Source organism: Phyllostomus discolor, chromosome 10, assembly GCF_004126475.2.
Source record: "Phyllostomus discolor isolate MPI-MPIP mPhyDis1 chromosome 10, mPhyDis1.pri.v3, whole genome shotgun sequence".
In the NCBI taxonomy this organism is placed as follows: Eukaryota; Metazoa; Chordata; class Mammalia; order Chiroptera; family Phyllostomidae; genus Phyllostomus; species Phyllostomus discolor.
This window is the reverse complement of record NC_040912.2, coordinates 47075433-47095122: the sequence shown is the minus strand read 5'-3', so window position 1 is coordinate 47095122 and position 19690 is coordinate 47075433. Positions and strand designations below refer to the sequence as shown.

The 19690-nt window shown below is 33.5% G+C and overlaps 1 protein-coding gene across 5 annotated transcripts in view; it reads right to left on the bottom strand.

The window, feature by feature from the left end:
* The window catches only part of KMT2E (lysine methyltransferase 2E (inactive)), an 89684-nt gene that overhangs the window by 53860 nt on the left and 16134 nt on the right, over positions 1–19690 (bottom strand). For 4 of the 5 annotated variants that reach the window (XM_028525179.2, XM_028525182.2, XM_036010740.1 and 1 more), the window contains exons 2-3: positions 13273–13345; positions 10168–10352 (exon numbers count right to left, since the gene is read on the bottom strand). In XM_028525179.2, coding sequence (XP_028380980.1) covers positions 10168–10352; positions 13273–13275 — 188 coding nt within the window. In that variant the 5' untranslated portion in view covers positions 13276–13345. The remainder of the gene's footprint in view (positions 1–10167; positions 10353–13272; positions 13346–19690) is intronic. The other variant, XM_028525180.2, reaches the window with a different exon arrangement.

The window sequence follows — 19690 nt, the reverse complement described above, 5'->3', positions numbered from 1 at the left end:
ACTCATATGTGGTATCTAATGAACAAACTGAACTAACAAGGAAAATGGGGACAGGCTCATAGATGGAGAGCAGGATGACAGCCGGGGGTTGGATTAGGGATGGAGGGATTGAGCAAAAAGGAAAAAGGACTCACAGACATGGTCAACAGTTTGGTGAATGCTGTGGGGAAAGGAATATAAGGGGACTAAATGGTAGTGGGAAAAATACAATAAGATTAAATTAAAAAATAAAATAAAATATCCTAGTGAAAATACAATGACTTGTAAAAATACCACCACTTGTTAAAATTCTAATTTTGGAGAATTTTATATCCCTCCTGCTTCTACATTCTGTCCTAATGTATTCTACTGTGGTTGGTACACAGTCCCTCAGATAATATATGTAATAAATTTCAATCTGTCTCCTTTTTTAGCTGCTGTTTTAATTCTGCTGGTTTCCTACTGTCTTTTAGTATATTACCCAGGTTCCTAAAATAGGCACTAACTAGAACTGCTACTTTAAAGAACTGTAGCATTCAACTCATTGAAATCACATAAATAGTTTAAGATTTTTCTTTACATACAAGGGACATTTTGTTCAATAGCCCTTTACATGTATTATGTAATTCTGAAACTGTAAAATTCAAGGTGGTGAAAAGTAGGTTTATAGTTGTTCATATGGAAAATAATTCAGTAATTAATAAATAATTATAAGAATAAACTCTGTGTTTCCTATACTCACAACTGTAAACCTCTTTTAGCCTCCTTTGCTCTCTGGCCTTTCACAGAAAAAGTTTGTTGACCATAGCTCTAAATTTAATTTTAAATTCCAAAACAATCCAGAAAGTAAAACAGTATTTTCTACAACAGACATGCACTTTATAGTCATATCTAAATTAAAAGGCCTAGTAATACAGAGGGCTGCGTGAGTGGAGCACATGAGACAGAATTAGGTTAAGGATAATTTGGAAATCATGAGCACGTTGGAAACAGTGAAAGCTGTAGAAGTAAATAAAACCTCCGGGACAGTTTACAAAGTAAACTAAGTACAGACTTCTAGAAAACATATTTAAGAAACAGGAGAAGAAACATTTACAAAGGAGATTAAAGAATAAAAACCAGATGGAACACAGTATGGTGACTTCTCAAAATGTTAAACAGAATTACCCTATGACCCAGCAATGCTACTCCTAAATTATATACCCATAAGAACTGAAATCAAGGATTTAAACAGAAACTTGTATACCATTATCTATAGCAGCATTACTTACAATAGCCAAAAGGTAAAAATATCTCAACTGTCCCTCAATAAATGAACAGATAAACAAAATATGGTACATCACATTAACCTCTATGTAGACAATGAATTGTACAAGGCAAATGGAATATTATTCAGCCATGAAAAGCAATGGAATTCTGATACATGCTACAACACTGATGAACCCAGAAAATATTATGCTAAGTGAAATAAGCCAGAAACAAAAGAGTAAACATTTTATGACTCCATTTATATAAGGTATCTATAATAGGCAAATAGAGACAGACAATAAAAATAGAGGTTACCAGGCACTGGTACCTGGAGAAAATAAGAGGCTGTTTAATTAGTACAAAGTTTCTGTGTGGAATTACAAAAGTTTGGACACAGTAGTGAGGGCTACAAAACACTGATAGTACTTAATGCCACTATATTCTTAAAAATAGTTAAAATGGTAAATTTTATGTTAAGTGCATTTACTATAATTAAAAGAAAAACCATCAAAGTCAAAACTACAAAGAGTTAATAGTAACAAATCCTATTAAGAGAACAAGAACATAAGGCCTGAAAACTATGCATTAGCTTAGATGCTAATAGCTACTAGCGTTCTAAAAGTACTATAAAAGCCAAATTATATCCAGCAGGAGGAAGAATAAAAGGGAGAACAATGAAAGGATTCAAGCATCTGAATGGCCCTACAATTTAGACAGTGCTCAAGGAATTACACGAATGAGAAGCACAGATAATACTGACAGAAAAGTCAAGATTTAATCTAAATTAGTCACTCCCAAGCCCTACCTAGACCCATAAGGTGATGTTGGGGGCCTGGAGAATATAAAATGCTGTTGCTAAGATTTGGTAAGTAAAGCAGGTAGAACAAAGATGTGATAGGGTTGGTCTGTACCTGGCCCTAAGGGAGTGTCAGGGTATCGCCTTCCTTTCTCAGACTGGAAGTAGATTTGTTCTAGCCTAGAACTGGTGGCAGTAGATCTGTTCCTGCTGAGTCTAGATAGGTATAGGGTGGAGAGCAGTTCCTAGACCCCTAGACAATGATGTCATGAAGCTAGGGGTAGAGAGTCAGCTGATGTCCTGCTTGGTGTGGGACAGAGTGCTGCAGGACAGGAACTGTTCAGGAAAACAGAATCTATCCTGCTCCAAAGTGATGTTCAGACAGTGTCTTTGAAGGTATTTTAAAGATTGTATTGTCCCATCTCCAGTTTCAGAGACAAGATAACTGATCTAAGTGTCACAAACTCTAGATTCAAGCTCTGTCACTAACTCACTGTATATCCTTGGGACATGCCATATAAAATCCTCTGGGTCTCAGTTTCTACATTTGTTAAATGAATTCAATTTTAAGTCACATGGTGTTATAATGGCAAAGAAAATATTAAAGCCCAGATCTCTTTTAAGTTGGTCTAGTACTTTCCCCACCAAACTTCAATTGTCCCACTATACCTGCGAAATGTACTATTTATGCCCATGGATTAGTGACTTAATAAAGTAAATAGCTTTACCTCATTTTTGTATTACAAAAATGGTAGTATGTGTTGCTTTATTAGAAGTTACACAAAGCCTTGAGTTCAGGTTATCATGAATATATGCCAGTTTAATTTTCATTACTTCACAAACTTTATAAATATGGAGAACATTTTTGGTCATTAAAATTATTTCTTTATGTAATATTTCCATTGTGAAAAACAAAAACAGGCTATTTTAAAATGTTTTAGTTTTAAATTATTGTCAAAAACTTAGAAGACAGAGAACAATTACTATTTTTGTACAGTAATCTACCTATGTTGCACTCTTTTCTTGAGCCACTTTACAAATTTTAATTTTAATTTTTTATATAAAAAAATCCTTACTCTTTAAAAAGCCATCAGAAATTATCATCCAAGCATATTATACATGGTTAGTGCAGACATTTAAGTTAGGTGAACTGAAGATCTAAAAAACAGAAAAGTGCTATTCCTTAAATTAAGAGGCATTTAGAGAGAAAAACAGTTTATAGAATAATTAATAAGCTGTGATTCCTCAGAAATTGAACTTTTATGATTTCCTTCTTCCTTATCAAAATTTAATCTCTTTCCTGTATAAACCTTCAAAATATAGTCTGATTTCAATGAGTTTATACCAGTGTTTTAGATGAAACCTCTAATTTTACTTTTAATATTAAATAGTCAATAACACACACTTGGATATCATAATAGCACATGGATAAACTGGCTCCCAATAGTAATGGGTGTAAAGATCTCCATGAGTTCTTCACATGGGTTCTTCGGATCTGTGATAAAAACTTTCCATTTCTTTCATCCCTGTTATAAACCTATTATTTTTCAAAGACATCTTAATTACATACATTACAAGCATACAAGGAGTTTTTTTTAAATGGATATCAGGTTTCATTTAACAAATGTCCTCAGTTTATCACATGGGGCATTTTACTTCATTTAACTCATCTTTAACAAAAACCTGGCTCTTCAGACCTATGTGGCAGCATGGATCTAGAGCTAAGCAACCCTGGGTTCACAGCTACCTCTACTTTTTACTAATTATGTAACCTTAGGTAAATCTGTTATCTCCTTGAGCTGAATTTCTTTTGTAAAATAGGCATAATACCTGCCTGACTTTTTACTGAGAAGATTAAGAGGTCTTATACACTGTATGGGTATACTGAGCTCTGTATTCACTATCACAAGTGAAAAAAATTAGTATGAAACACATGAGAAATTCAGCATAATTCTAAGAATAGTTCTAAACAATGCTAGGACATTACTTAAAAAAATCTTTTGGAATATTAAGACAAAACCACATTTAAGTGGAAGTACTTTCTAATTAGGATAAGCAAATCACTATGTTAAAAGCAGCAGAAAGTATTAGTGTCTTGATAATGGATTAAGTGTAAAGAATCATAAACACAAATGTTAAGTATTAGTGAAAATTGAACAAATAAGTTACTAGAAACATTTTATTATACACAAAATATTTTAGTATATTCAGTTATATAAATTCAGGCTAAAAGCACCCAACCGCTTCAACAATTTAATAAATTCTGTCAGCAGGTGGCTCTAGTGACACTGAAATCACTATCAAATACTACAGCAAAATACAAGTGGTGAAAATGAAATGAATTTCAGAAATTTGGAGTCCAAAAGAATCACATTAATACTTCAATCCAAGCTCTCTTTTTCAAATAAAGATACCAAAGTTCACAAAGTTCAAAAAAAAAAAAATTAAAGGGTTCACTAGTATGTCAGTGGCAGACATAACTGAAAATTCAGATCTCTCACTTTAATACTCTCAGTCAAACAAATTAGCGTTCGCTATATTGAGAGGCACAGTACTAGAGCCCTCCCTTCAAAATAGTTCACCTTTAACTTACACGTGTCACATTTACTAATTTGTCCATCTCATCCTAAAACACACTTACTTATATAAAAAGCTCAATATAATGATTTCGAATAAGACCAAGGAATATTTGGTAGTAACAATATTAAAGGGAATACAATATTTGCAATCATGCTCCCAGTCTCTGAGAGGGAAAAGTAATTTGGCTTTTCTTTTAAAAAAAAGTCTAGGAAAGAAGAAATTAACATTCCTCATTTATATCTCTTCCCACTTTCCAGCTCCAGAAGAGTTTCTCATCTTTTTTTTTTCTTATTTAATCAATTTAGGAATTCAGATGGTTGGAATGACAGAAGTGAAGAAGTAAAAAAGAATAGAAGATAAAAAACATATAATTCTCATAAACAGCTGACCTCTGGTTCAACTTTCCTATCTAATCCAGTGATAATAGACTCTAGGTTTTCTTTTACATTCCTTATCTTGTGTAAAGGCCTGAAAATATGATTGTTATTACAGTCATTCATTATGTTGAATTTACTACTTCTAAAACTACTACTTACACAAAACCATACATCAAAACAAGGTAGTTACATTATAGAAATCATTCTTTGTAATATTAGTATAGTAAAGAAACTGACAGAAAAGGCCTAAAATCAACACATCATTAAATTTTGCCTCTTCCATTTATCTGCTCAGTGACTTCAGTCCCCTCACCTATAAATTGAGAACATCTACATAATAGCTATATCTGTATCTTTCTTATTCAGAAGGAGGTAGACTGTTATGATCTCACTTTTGCAACTGTTGAAACTAGCTTAGGCTTCACTGTTCTTTTCTCCTCTGAGTCCTACCCCTTTATTCCTCAGCCTACAGCTTCTCCATCCAATACAGTAAGCCACTACACATAGATGCTACTGAGCCCTTGAAATGTGGCTAGTTAAAAATGACAAGTGCTGGAAGTATAAAATACATACTAGATTTTAAACACTTAGTGTGAAAAATAAAACACAAAATATTTCATTAGTATTTTTATACTGATTAGATGTTAAAATGATAATACTCTGGATATATTCAGTTAAATAAAAGATTTAACAAAATTATTTTCATTTTTTAAAAACCTTTTTAATACGGCTACTAGAAAATTTTAAAGTATACATATATCTCACATTATATTTCTACTACACAGTTCTGATCTAAAGTTCTGACTTTCCATCTAATTATAATTTCCTTAAGAGTAAGGATAAAAGCTTACACTTCACCTTTGTAACCTGAACCTCTAGAATACCATTCTCCACAAACTTGATGCTTATAAATGATGATCCAAAATGTGCTATTTCTTGGATTGTTGGTATTATCCTATGAATGTATGCTAGAAGGAAAAAGTCTACTTCTAGGATTAGCCTCATTTATGGACATGCAGTTAATTAAAAAACTTGACAAATATAGCTTCCTGGTAAGAAAGGTATTCCAGTTGTTATCATTTTGCTTATTAAGTTTTTAAAAATATTTATACTCAGGTCAGTTTTCTCTTTAAATATATCCTTACTCATTCACATTTTCAACTATACCAAGGATTACACCAAATACTAGTGAAAAAACCAGTCAGTCATTATGTTACCCTGTATGTTGTTCTGGTATTTTTCAAATCTCAGGACAAACAAAATAGAGATCAAAGCTTCCTGCCAAGAGATCTAAGAGTGGCTAATATGCAGCTTTTTAGGGTATGTTAGTGTCTCAACTATAGCCACTGGGTTCTCCATTTCTATTCACCAACGTCTAGGTTGATTTGTTATATCTATATATATAGTAAAAAGTTACTTTTAAATAAAACATCTGTTAAATTTGACTATGAAAATGTTTATAATTGCTTAAGAAAAAGCTTAGGCTAGTAAAACAAAATTTTAATCTTCTTATTAAAACAGATATCCCTAAATCATAGCCTATTAATATTCACTAATCAGGTATTCCTCAAGTATTTTAAAACTTTTTTTTAGTCCAAATATTCAGGAAAAGTCAATTCTTAGCAAGATAGTAAAGAAAAAGGAATAAATACAAGCTCCTTAACTCTAAAGGAAAGCCAAAACAAACCCAAGCTTTTCAAAACTTAGTGATGAGAGGAAAACACATACGTAACAAAGAAAAAAACTGGACTTGGTGAGAATAATGACTTGTATTTTAGAAACACAATAATCCAAGAGCAAATGTTACTGAATATGGAAATACTGAAACAATTTAACAAATCCATTCTTCACTGATCTTAAACTAGACCTTCAATTTCCTATCTGTAAGATGCTACAGCTAGGCTAGATGGAATCTAAGTAATAAAAAAAAAATTCTTTTTAGCCTTAGAAGAGAGTATAAATTTGGTCCAGTACATTAATTCACTCAATAAATAGTAACTAAGTACCTGGCCTTGGCTGGTGTGGCTCAATGGATTGAGTGCGGCCTGCAACCTAAAGGTTCCTCAGTTCCATTCCTAGTCAGGCCACATGGCTGGATTGCAGGCCAGGTCCCTGGGGATGGGGGCGGGGCACAAGAGGCAACCACTGATGTTTCTCTCTCTCTTTTTCTCCTTCCCTTCCCCTCTCTCTAAAAATAAATAAATAAAATCTTCCAAAAACTAAAGAAGTACCTCCTAAATCTTAAATTAGTGTAATTTATTAGTGATACACTATTTTGGCAGTACAATTTTTTTGGTTCTGTTTTAAAGTAACTAAGATAGCCCTGGCCAGAGTGGCTTGGTTGGTTGAGCATCCCTCCCGTTGCACAGAAGGTCTCGGGTTCAATTCCCAGTCAGAGCACATACCTAGGTTGCGGATTTGGTCCCCAGTCGGGGAGTATACGGGTCCAGTTTCTCTCTCACATCAATGTCCTCTCTGTCTGTCTCTGTCTGTCCCTCTCTCTCTCTAAAAAAATCAATAAATGTATCCTTGGGCAAGGATTAAAAAAAAACCTAACAAACATATATTATTAACAGTATATAGTCACATGAGTACAAATGTAATCTCTTTTTAAAACATTTTACTTTCAAATAATTATGTAGCTTCACAGGAGGGTTTACAAAGAAATGTACATCGGAAGTCTCATGCACCCCATCCTCCAGCAGTCTGCATCTTACACAACTATAGTTATCTTTTGATTGTGTTTTGAAATTGAAAGAAAGCAACATGTAATTATATCAAAAGTTCTTATAAAACCAACACTGACCAGGTGGTTCAGTGGGTGAGAGCATCATTCTGTACACCAAAAGGTGGCAGATTCAATTCCCAGTCAGGACACATATGGAGGTTGCAGGGTCCATCCCCAGTTGGGGTGTGTACAGGAGGCAACTGATCAATGTTTCTCTCTTCCCACCCCTTCCTTTCTCTCTAATCCTTGGGTGAGAATTATAAATAAATAGTAAATAAATAAAAACCTTTTCTGAAACAGCTCCAAAGCTTTATGTTTTCTGTCAAAAGGGGAAAAAAGTGATTTATGGTTTTTTCCAAGCTTCCAAGAATTTAAGTTTTGTTTTTTTCAAACTCCAGGTTTTATATTTAAAAAGAGAATTTAAAAATTCAAAATTAAACCAAAAAAAAAAGTTTTGATGGTTGTCCCAGAGTAAAAATTGTTACCAGCTATACTCTGTGTGCACTGAGTGGGGGAACTATGCCCAAGTGGCATCCACCTGTATGCAGAATACAAAACAAAATTTCCTAAAACAAAATACTTCTTCAAAGATAGTCATTCTGTAATTACCTACAAGCTTGATTATTTTTCTGTAATAAAAATGACCCTATTACATCAGAAAAGATTTGGCTCCATAATATAAAACATCTTATATTCCATTAATACTTTATAAATATATTATAAAGAAAATAGGCAGGACTATTCCCTATACTGCTCTCTTTCTGTTTTCTCTTTTAACTGTATAATTTTATGGTTTTCATAATTCAATTTCTTGAATTTATGAAGAGATTCAATTTATGAATTATTTATAGTAGCCATATCAGACATTCAAAGAAGGCACAGGTGTATCTCACATGGTGTACTAAACAAGTTACTATCTAGTACATAAATAACATTTCATGAATTCTATCTTGTATTAATTGCTTAAAAGGCTAATTTTTTAAAATTCTGTCAAAGGTGCAAAAAATCCTTGATTATTACCGATAAATGCCTGTTACTATTATTAGATATGGATTTGCATCTATAAGATGCTTTATATTAAGACTAGTACTTCAGACTTGGAACTCAAGCCCTTGCCTCTCAAGCCCTGTTTCCGGGTTCTTTCCTTTCTTAGTAGTGGCCCTATTTGGACAGCAATCAACTGTCACAAGAGTACCTTGCTCTGGAAATCTATTATTTTACATTAAAAATAACTCATACATAGTACAAAAAAACAATAGCTCTTAAAAATTACAATAATCATACAGTTAGATAAACTGTATAGTACATTTTAAGAATATTAGAGACCACCTCTGTCTTCCCTGATGGCATAAGAAGCAGTGGTAAAAATACTTCTTTGCCACTGGAAATGCCAGCAAAAGAACAAGAATTTTCATCCTTTCCATATACCAGTTCTAGCAACCCTAAAATAAATTTCCTTTTTGAAAAAACTTAACTTTCTGGTCAATAAGAGTCCCATTAAGCAACTATATACTGAATCAGAGAACAAACATATCCATCATTCCATCCTTCAACTTCTAACATTATCACTTGAATCCCTTACAATTCCCAAAAACAAATAATCAATCAATCTTCACAGCAATAACTTAGTGTCAAAGTGGCTGGTCATTCAAACCCAAGATAAAACAAAATCTATCCATACAACTGCCTAGACCAAATAGCCTGAAAGCAAAGTAAGAACCTGTCACTGAATCCATTAGAAATGGCTCCCATAAAAGCAAAAAATATCAAAATAATCATCCAGCAGAAAACATCCCCTTTTTCTTATTTAAAAAATGGCTTGAGCCCTGGCTGGGTGGCTCAGTTAGTTGGAGCATCATCCCATACACCAAAAGGCTGTGGGTTTGATTGCCAGTCAGAGCACATACCTATGTTGCAGGTTAGATCCCCAGCTGAGGTGCGTACGGGATGCAACTCATTATATTTCTTTCTCTCTGAATCCATTCCTTCCCCTCTAAAATCAATAAACATATCCTCAGTCAAGAATGAAAAACAAAAAGAAAAAAGAAATAAATGGCTGGAATTTTGTTTTTCAACTCTGTTGGTTATAGCACTGTCCCAATACATCAAAGTTCTGAGTTCAATTCCCAGTCAGGGCACATACAAGAATCAACCAATGAATGCATAAATAAGTGGAAAAACAAACTGATGTTTCTCTCTCTCTCTCTCTCTCTCTCTCTCTCTGAAAATCAATAATTTTTAAAAAAGACTTAGAAAAAGATACATCATTTTGACTCAAAGTTATTATAAAAGTAATTTTAGTTAAAGGGATTTTTGCTTTTAATTGTCTGGTATTTTATTTTAGCCAAGGGTCTAAATGAGAAAAAATATAAATGCAAATCAAGCATTACTTCGTTATGCTAAAATACTGTATGAAATATTTTGCCTTTTCCCTATTCAAAATACCTTAGAATACTTACTCTGAGCCTGCAGCCATTTCCAAGTATGACGTTTCTGCTGTATCGCCCCCAATGGGATCACTATGCTCATGACGTTCGCCTCTGATAAATTCGATTACTATGGAGGTCCTATGCATTGGTATCCAAAACACTGGGGCATGCCAGCCACAGTGCTCATTGCAAACATCTAAGTGCATCCACAAACCCTGTTTAAAAGAAAAGGGAACAAAAAGTTTTAAAAAATCATCTTTCTATTCCCAGCAACAGTCATACTATAACAATTAATAGTAAGTAAAAAACATAAGGAAAGCATTCTTTATTAAAATATTGATATACATTACAATATGCTCAGGAAATCTCTACTATATTTATTTTCCTAGAATTACATTATGTGACTGTGGTCAAAAAAATGATTCATAATCTTCCTTAGAAATGAATTTAGGCTGCCAAAAGGAAGAATCACTATTTATACTGCTTAGTGAAAAACAAACAAATATTATATTATTCATTTAAAAAATAAATGTAATTTCTTATAGCACTAGTATCCAAAAGTAAGTCTTCTTGATTCAGGTGTGATCTAAATAAAACAAATAGTGAATACTTACTATGGACTAAGCACCATACTAAGCTTTTACATGGATGATCTATTTAATCCCACAACTCTGAGATATGGATTTCCATTTTGCCACTGAGGAGCACAACAGCAAGAAAAATTAAATAACTTAACCAAGGCTGCTGAGCTTAAGAGATAAAACAGGATTCGAAACAATTCCATGCTATTATTTAAGTATATAGAAAAGGAAAGCTATTTTATTTGTAATAAAACCAGCTGCTTTACAGTAGTTGACTATTTTCCATACTACAGAAACACCTGTACATTGAGGGGGTTCTCTATGTCATTATCACAGATGATTAGTAGAGAGAACATATGTTTGGGATATTTTGTAAAACAAATTTACCATAATGACAAAAATATATTCAACTTCAACATCAATTTTTAAAATCTAAATTCACTGTATAACACTTGCTATATGTACAAGTGTTAAAATGCTGAAATAACTACTCAAAATCTTTTCAGCAATGATATAGTACAAATCAGGACCAAAACAGATGGAGATAATCCTATAAACATGAAAAGAACAACAGTCAGAACCCTGTCATGTTATACCTGAAATGCTGAAAAGCAATTTCTTCAAATAGTAGTTCTTGTACTTATCTTTAATATTTACAAGTAAACTTGAGAGGTTCCTACTCAGGTTAATTCCTATTTGAAAGATGATGCAGACTGTGAGCTCATTCCTTATGAGGGAAAATACCAAAATAGGAAAACAAGTGGTAATTGTGGTTTGAATCCCCAAGAATACTAGTCTTTACTTTTAAACCATGTATGACTCAGGGAGAGCTACTAGGTTACAAGTTATTATTATAAAAATATATAATAATAGGCAATTGCACCTAAAAGTTTAAAACATAACCCCTGAACCTCTTTAGGCATCAGGTTCCTAATTTATAAAATGGGGATTTATCCTCTTAGTGCTTCTGTGGAAAAAAGGAAAATAACGAATGCAAAGTACTTCATATGTTGCATTACACATATTTAGCAATCAGTAAGTAGTAGCCACATATGAAGAGTTACTCTTATATCATCATCACACACACACACACACACACACACACACAATGTGGATAGAAAAACTCTCTAGTTCTCATTTAAAGAGAATCTTCTAATAGTTTTGAAAACAAAGTAATTATGGTTTCTACATGCCACATTTGTATGGCTTGTTCCATCAAATTAAAATCATCCTCTAAAAACAAAGCAGAGGGAGAAAAAGAAAAAGTTGTCCTACATTCTTTTCTGCACTTGTCACCATATTAATTACTTCATAAAAGCCATATTTATTAGCCTACACAAAGCTATAAAATTTCTAAATGACAAAATGCAAGCAATATACAAAACTATAAGTTTGTTCTATTCAAATATTAAATAATTATGTGTTTCTCTAAAATGCTGAAGGCTCGGACCTAACAACAGGTAACAACTGCAATTTTTAAAAATATTTTTCTTCCTTTTGGTAGCTTCTAGATGGTAGATATTTTTCACTCAGCTTATCTTTATGTTAAATTCATTGCAAATCTTATATTTTAGGTATATGTTGTTAAATATTTAGCTGTGCTTTTTTTTTTTTAGAAACAGAGGCAGAAAAAGGAAAGCAGAAATCAAATCATTATGCATTCTTTTAGGTAACTGAGTAATATTTCCAACCTAAAAGAATCTTTTTAAATAGGTACTTAGCAGCACACCCTATTTGTATATATTGAATAAATATACAATCCTCAATAAACACTACAATTAAGTTGTTTTTAAATAGAAGCGGAGAGTTTGCCATAAGCCTATTTCAGACAATGGCTTAGATTTGTGTAATTGCTGCCTGTCTCTCAAACTCCACACAGTGCCTGGGACATAACAGGCACTCTACAAAGGATTGGTGAATGAATTAGAGCACCAGAATAAAATTGTAGTGCTGGCCTCATTTATCAAATGAGTTATCAACCTATACAATTAAGTGCTATAAAACAACTATATGACACCTCTCCAGAAAAGCATCTCTAAAAAACACAGGTCATCCCCAGGATAAAGACACATCACCATATGTGAAACGGAATCACAGACTCTGAGTTTGCTTCAATAGGGAAGAACTCACAAGAAGATCAGAAGACAAGAGGTCATGTCTCTTGAGACCACAAATTGGCAAATAATTTTACTATATTCATTAATACCAAAAAACTCTACAGCCAAAAAACTCAGTTTAAAACCCCAGTTGATACTTAATAAAATCATAAATTCATTAGAGTTAAATCATTGTGCCTTAAAAAAAAAAAGAAACAAGAGAAAAACAATGTAATAAACAGAAAAAACGTGAGCTTATAACACAGGTACAACTAGAGGAAAACCAATTCAATACAATCCAAACAATCAGCACGAAGTTTTCACATCTTGTATGTGAATAAAAAAAAAACACAAACAAAAAACAAAAAACTCCTAGTTATCCAACTGGCAAGTAAAATATATACAAAATACATTGAGAATAAATGGCAGCCATTAAAAAATAATATAAAAGCAAATACCATGAGATGTCTGGTAAATCTGAGGTCCAAGAAAGAATAAATGTCTTCACAAAACCTGCTATCCAGAATAGACCTAGAAACCAAGTGAACATAGGAGTATTGAGCTGTTTTTAAATGGCATAAAATTATAGGTACTTTCATCTAATGTGGCCCCTAAAATCAAAGGGACTCATACAAAGACAGTAGCTAATTCTTAAAAAGATAAATATATTCTTTACTTTTTTAGACATATAAACGTAAACACAAGTAAAGGCAACAATTAAAGCTAGAAACCAAATCAAACAAAAAAACAAACAAACTGGAAAATACAATATTAAAAACAGATTTAGCAAGGCATTGGCAATGATGCCAAAACAAAACCCTCAATTAGGAAAAACAAGTTAGAGGCAAGGAAAGCCATTAAACTAGAAAACATTCTATCAACCCTAGCAGGGCGGCTCAGTTGGTTGGAGCATCATGCCATACACCAAAAGGTTGCAAGTTCAATTCCCAGTCAGGGCACATTACTAGGTTATGAGTTCTATCCCCAGTAGGGGTGCATACTGGAGGCAACAGATGATTGTTTCTCATATCAATGTCTCTATTGCTCTCTCACAAAAAATAAATAAGTATATATATACATATATATATATATATATATATATATATATCAATAAACATATCCTCAGGTGAGGATTAAAAAAAACACTATCAGAAAGACTAGAAGACTAAAGCTGCTTTTAAGGCCATGTTAAAAAGCTCAGAAAACAAAAATATATTGCTGAAAAGATGAGTATGATACCCTAAGGCAGACAGGATGGAAATGAGAACTTTTATCTTCCAAAATTACAAATAAAAGTGCCCAATCTAAAATAATCTCTTTGAGGGAAAGGTCAGTTATTACCATCTTTCTGTCCTTGATAAGCACCTTACCCAGAGCTCAACAAATATTTAAAATTAACTCAATGTTTGTATTTGGACATATATCACTAAGAGAATAGGTGGGTTAATTTTGAGCTGAACTACTAATAGAAATGAAATAAAGAAAGTTGAAAGAAATTGTAAGGGACCACAAACCAGAGACTTCATTTTAAATCAGAAATAAAACTGCCCTCATTATTCATTTAAGATTTTTTTAGCTAGCTCTGGCTGGTATGGCTCAGTAGATTGAGTGTTGGCCTATGTACCAAAAGGTTACTGGTTCAATTCCCAGTCAGGGCACATGCCTGGATTGGGAGCCAGGATCCCCAATTGGGGATTGTGAGAGGCAACCAATCAATGTATCTCTCGCACATCAATGTTTCTCTCCCTCTCTTCCCCCTCTCTAAAAAGTAAATAAAAACCTTTTTTAAAAAAAGGTTTTTTATTTATAGTAGCTAAGGTATAATAAAAAGAATACTTGCTGCTCAGGATCTATTACCAAGTTACTATCTATGAAACTTTGCGAAAGTCACTTCACTATTCTGGGCTTCAACTTAAATGAGTTAGTTAGGTTGATAATCTTACAGTTAAATCTTAGTCCAAGTACAGTAACAGAATTATTCCGGATAATCAAAACAAAGGAATAAATATCAGACTCTAAAAAGCTAAAAAAGATTGACAATGGAATGAATTATGAGCTCCAACTGGGTATTAGTATTAATATTAATATCAGACAGTGCTGTATGAGCACTAACCTGATACTTAAATCCTTCTCAACTGAGGTTATAACAGTTCTAACAAACACTCAGTGCTTACAATGCTTAATCCTTACAAAGAGCCTATGTTGTATGTTTATTACCCCCATTTTACAACTATGACAGAGAGGTTAAACATGCACAAAGTTCCACAGCTAATAAATAATAGAATCAGGATTTGACCCTTGGCAGTCTGATTCCATAACCGACACATTAGTATGCTTGAAATTAAAATTTGCCAGATGACTGGTAAAATAAATAATCTAGAATTATGGGTAAAAAACTGACAACTGCCTTTCTCAAAAAGAGGAGAAATTAAATAAATACATAAATGTCTCACTCCAGAACATCTGGCACACTAAATGAAAGAACATAATCAAAACCCACCTTGTTCCTCCCCCAAACCTGATCTACTTATAAACTTAAACACATTCCATAACAATGAATTAAAACACTGCAAAGGTACAGATGCGTGGATTTCAAGTCTAAAATTTGTGTTTAAAATATTTCAGGGTTAGTGCTAATCACATAATAGAAAAATACAGATCTTCGAATTCCATATATTGACAGGAACACATACCTCACTAGTGAATTAAAAACAATCCATAAATTAAGGGAACCATGCTCCAAATTTGAGATTTACTAATGTATGCTTAAGTATATCCCCTTACTTCTAAACAGAACTATTTGTGAAGCAAAGACTATCAATCTAACCATTTAAATATTAACTCAAAATAATTTTTTTTAACTTGAGGCTCCCTTAAATAGCCATTTGGCCCCTGGAGACAAAGAATTTCACCAATTCAACTTACACTAATATTTTTTTTAGCAAATAAAATCTCTTAAAAAAATCTGTCTTTTCATAGTCAGGGTTACTGTTAGTGGACCTTGGGAGTTGAGAGGAGGTAGAAGAAGGTATGGGGTGATAAATGTTGATAGACAGAGACATGACTTTGGGTAGTAAACACACAATACAGTGTGTAGATGATGTGTTATAGAACTGAGCACCCAAAACCTGTACAAATTTGTTACCCAGTGCTACCCCAATAAATTCAATTAAGAAAAGAAAAATGAAAACCTATATATAAATGTTCAAAAAGCACATTTTGTTGTCCTATGAGAGTTTTACTATTTTGCCCTGGCTGGTGTAGCTCAGTGGACTGAGCTTGGGCTGAGAACTAAAGGGTCACCAGTTTGATTCCCAGTCATAGCACACGCCTGGGTTGCGGGCCAGGTCCCCAGAAGGGGGTGTGCAAGAGGCAACCACACACTGGTATTTCTCTCCCTCTCTCCTTCCCTTCACCTCTCTCTAAAAATAAATAAATACAATCTTTAAAAAAAGTTTTTAATTAGAAAAGTTTCACAGTTTCACTATCATGTTTAGTAAAATTCCACCCAACTGTAACTACATAAAATTCAGTATCAAAGTAACAACCATTCAGCTTTCAAAATCTGCCACTTATCAATAATGGTTACTTATTCTTTTGAAGCCTTAGTTCCTCATTTGTAAATAGGAATAATCATAGAACACAGTATATATGAATTGTTTTAAGGATTTTGTATGGCACTTAAGTGTTTTCTATGATAACCAGGTAAGATTTCTGAGAATTACATACATATTTAGTCATTAAAAGACAAGTATTAGAGAACAATTCTCATTTATTATATTTGTGAAGTTCAAGTACACTATTAAGAAGTTCTGATCCATTCCAGACAATGTTTACTGATGTTACTGAGAGAGGAACCGAGGAACCAAGTCTGGGGGTTATGGGGAGGAAGAGAGAAAGAACATCAGTTGGTTGCCTCCTGTATGCACCCTGACCCGGGACCGACCTGAACCTTGGTATCTGCCCTAACTTGGAACTGAACCCACAACCTTTTGGTGTAGGAGACAACACTCCAACTAACTGAGCCCCAGCCAGGGCAACAGACAAACCTCTTTATTACACACTGCCTAACCACTGTTCTGTACAAGTGAAACTAATACAAAATATTGGGCTGGCCAAACAGTTCAATCAGGTTTTTTCCATAAGATGGCTCTAGTGGTCCTTAGTTGTCTTTAACTTATTCAAAACAATTCTGTTAGATTGTATTGTGACAGCTGTCATGTCAGCGTGCATTTAAAAAAAAAAAAAAAAAAACAGCATCAAAATTGATGAATTCTTGTGTAGCCATGTTAATATTGAAGATGGAAGAAAATAAGCAACATTGTTGGCATATTATGCTTTATTATTTTAAGAAAGGTAAAAACACAACTGGAACTCAAAAAAAAAAAAAAAAAGATTTGTGCAGTGTATGGAGAAGGTACTGTGACTGATCAAACATGTCTGAAGTGGTTTGCCAAGTTTCATGCTGGAGATTTCTCACTGGAAGATGCTCCACAATCGGACAGACCAGTTGAAGTTGACAGGAATCATCTGAGGCATTAACTGAGAGCAATCAATGTTATACCACACAGGAGACAACCAACATTCTCAAAATATCCAAATCAAGCACTGAAAATCATCTGCACCAGCTTGGTTGTGTTAATTGCTTCGATATTTGGGTTCTACTTAAGTGGAAAAAAAAAACCCTTCTTGACCATATTTCCACATGTGACTCTCTACTTAAACGTAACAAAAAGTTCTGTTTTTTAAAACAAATTGTGATGGGCGATGGAAAGTGGATACTCTACAATAATATGGAACAGAAGAGATCCAGGGGCAAGAGAAATGAACCACCACCAACCACACATACCAAAGGCTGGTCTTCATCCAAGGAAGGTAATGTGTATATGGTGGGACTGGGAAGTCTGCTTTATGAGCTCCTTCCAGAAAACCAAACAATTAGTTCCAACAAGTACTGCTCCCAACTAGACCAACTGAAAGCAGCACTCAACGAAAAACATCTGAAATTAGCCAACAGAAAACATGTAATCTTCCATCAGGATAACACAAGACCACATGTTTCTTTGATGACCAGGCAAAAACTGTTACAGCTTGGCTAGGAAGTTCTGATTCATCTACTGTATTCACCAGACACCACACCTTCAGATTTCCACTTATTTTGGTCTGTATAAAATTCCCTTAATGGAAAACATTTCAATTCCCTGAAGACTGCAAAAGGCACCTTAAACAGTTCTTTCTTCAAAAAGATAAAAAAATTTGGGAAGACGAAATTATGAAGTTGCCTAAAAGATGACAGAAGGCTGTAGAACAAAACGGTGAATATGTTGTTTAACAAAATTATTGGAGAAAATGAAAAATGTCTTTTATTTTTACTCTGAAACCAAATGAAATTTTTGGCCAACCCAGTAACATTGGGGGAGGCAGGGGGAGTCAACAGTCAAACCTCTTTATTACAAACTCCAAAAACACCATTTCAGTTATAATCTTAAGCTAAAAATCTGTATACAGAGTAACAGTTAAATACATTTTGCCATGTATAATGTGCACTTTCCCCCCAAATTCTTGAGGGAAAATTAAGGGTGTGTATTATAGTGTACTAATTCCATACCTATATAAATGTTTTTAATTCTTTTTTTATGCTTATGCATTAAAAGTATAACTCTAGAAAGCAATGATGATGTCCATATGCAAAATAATACCCTGGAATACAATAATCTCTGTTGTTCCTAAATATAAATAAACAAAAAAATCGAATTAAAAAATGAAAATGAAAGATTTTTTTCCTCAAAGTTTGGGCCCAAAACATGGGAACGCATTATACATGGCAAAATACGGTACATGGGCCATACAGACCCTGAAACCCTTTTTACAGATTTTTTTTTTTTTGCCAAAACAGATTGGCTTGATAAGATTAAGCTCTTTAAAGGATATACCAAGGAGCAAAATGGAAAAAGGACTCAAGACATGGACAACAGTGTGGCGATTGCTGGTGGGAGGGGATTCTAAGTGGGCTAAATGGTAATGGAAAAAATAAAGATTAAATATAAATAAATTAATAAACCAATGACACTCCTTATGGTAATACCCAATGAGGACCAAATCATCCCTATATAATCAAGAATGAAGGATGCACTCTCCTAAATCAACCAGTTTTTAGAACTCCATATCAGTTTATCTTGTAGCCCAGTTTACTATACCTTTAAGCTCACTATAGATTTGATATTAGAATCAAAGTAAAGTATCAAGAAGAATGACCTTAAAAAAAAAAATACATGAACACAAGGAGTAAACCATAATGTAAAACCACACACTTTGGTTGATAAGGACATGTCAATGTTGGTTCACTGAATATGACAAATGTACCATAACGATGAAGAATGTTGATGGTGGGCAAGGCTGTGCCTGTGTGTGGGGAGGAGGTATATGGAAACTCTGTACTTTCCACTCAATTCTGAGGTAAACCTTAAATTGCTCTAAAAAATAAAGTCCATTAATTCAAAATATGTATGTATGAATATGATACAGTGAACTATTTGGTTTGCATTTTTTAAGGCAGTGTCTTTCTACCAGGGTTTTGGGGAAGCTATTCTAAGCCCTAATTCTGCAACTAGCTAAAGTACTGGAATATTCCATCACAACCCTAAAACACCCTCGAATTAACACAATTAATTTCAATACTATCCAGTTGCTTATGCACCATTGCTATTATTTTTTATTAACATTTGTCATGCCCCAAAGTGTTGGAGATCACTAAAATCTGTTAAAATCTGGTAAAATGTGGACTTTCATGCAAGTGGCAATTCAGTGGTTAAAATCTGGTTAGATCAGATTTTACAGGTATAAATATACAATTTTTTTCCCTACACATGCAAAACT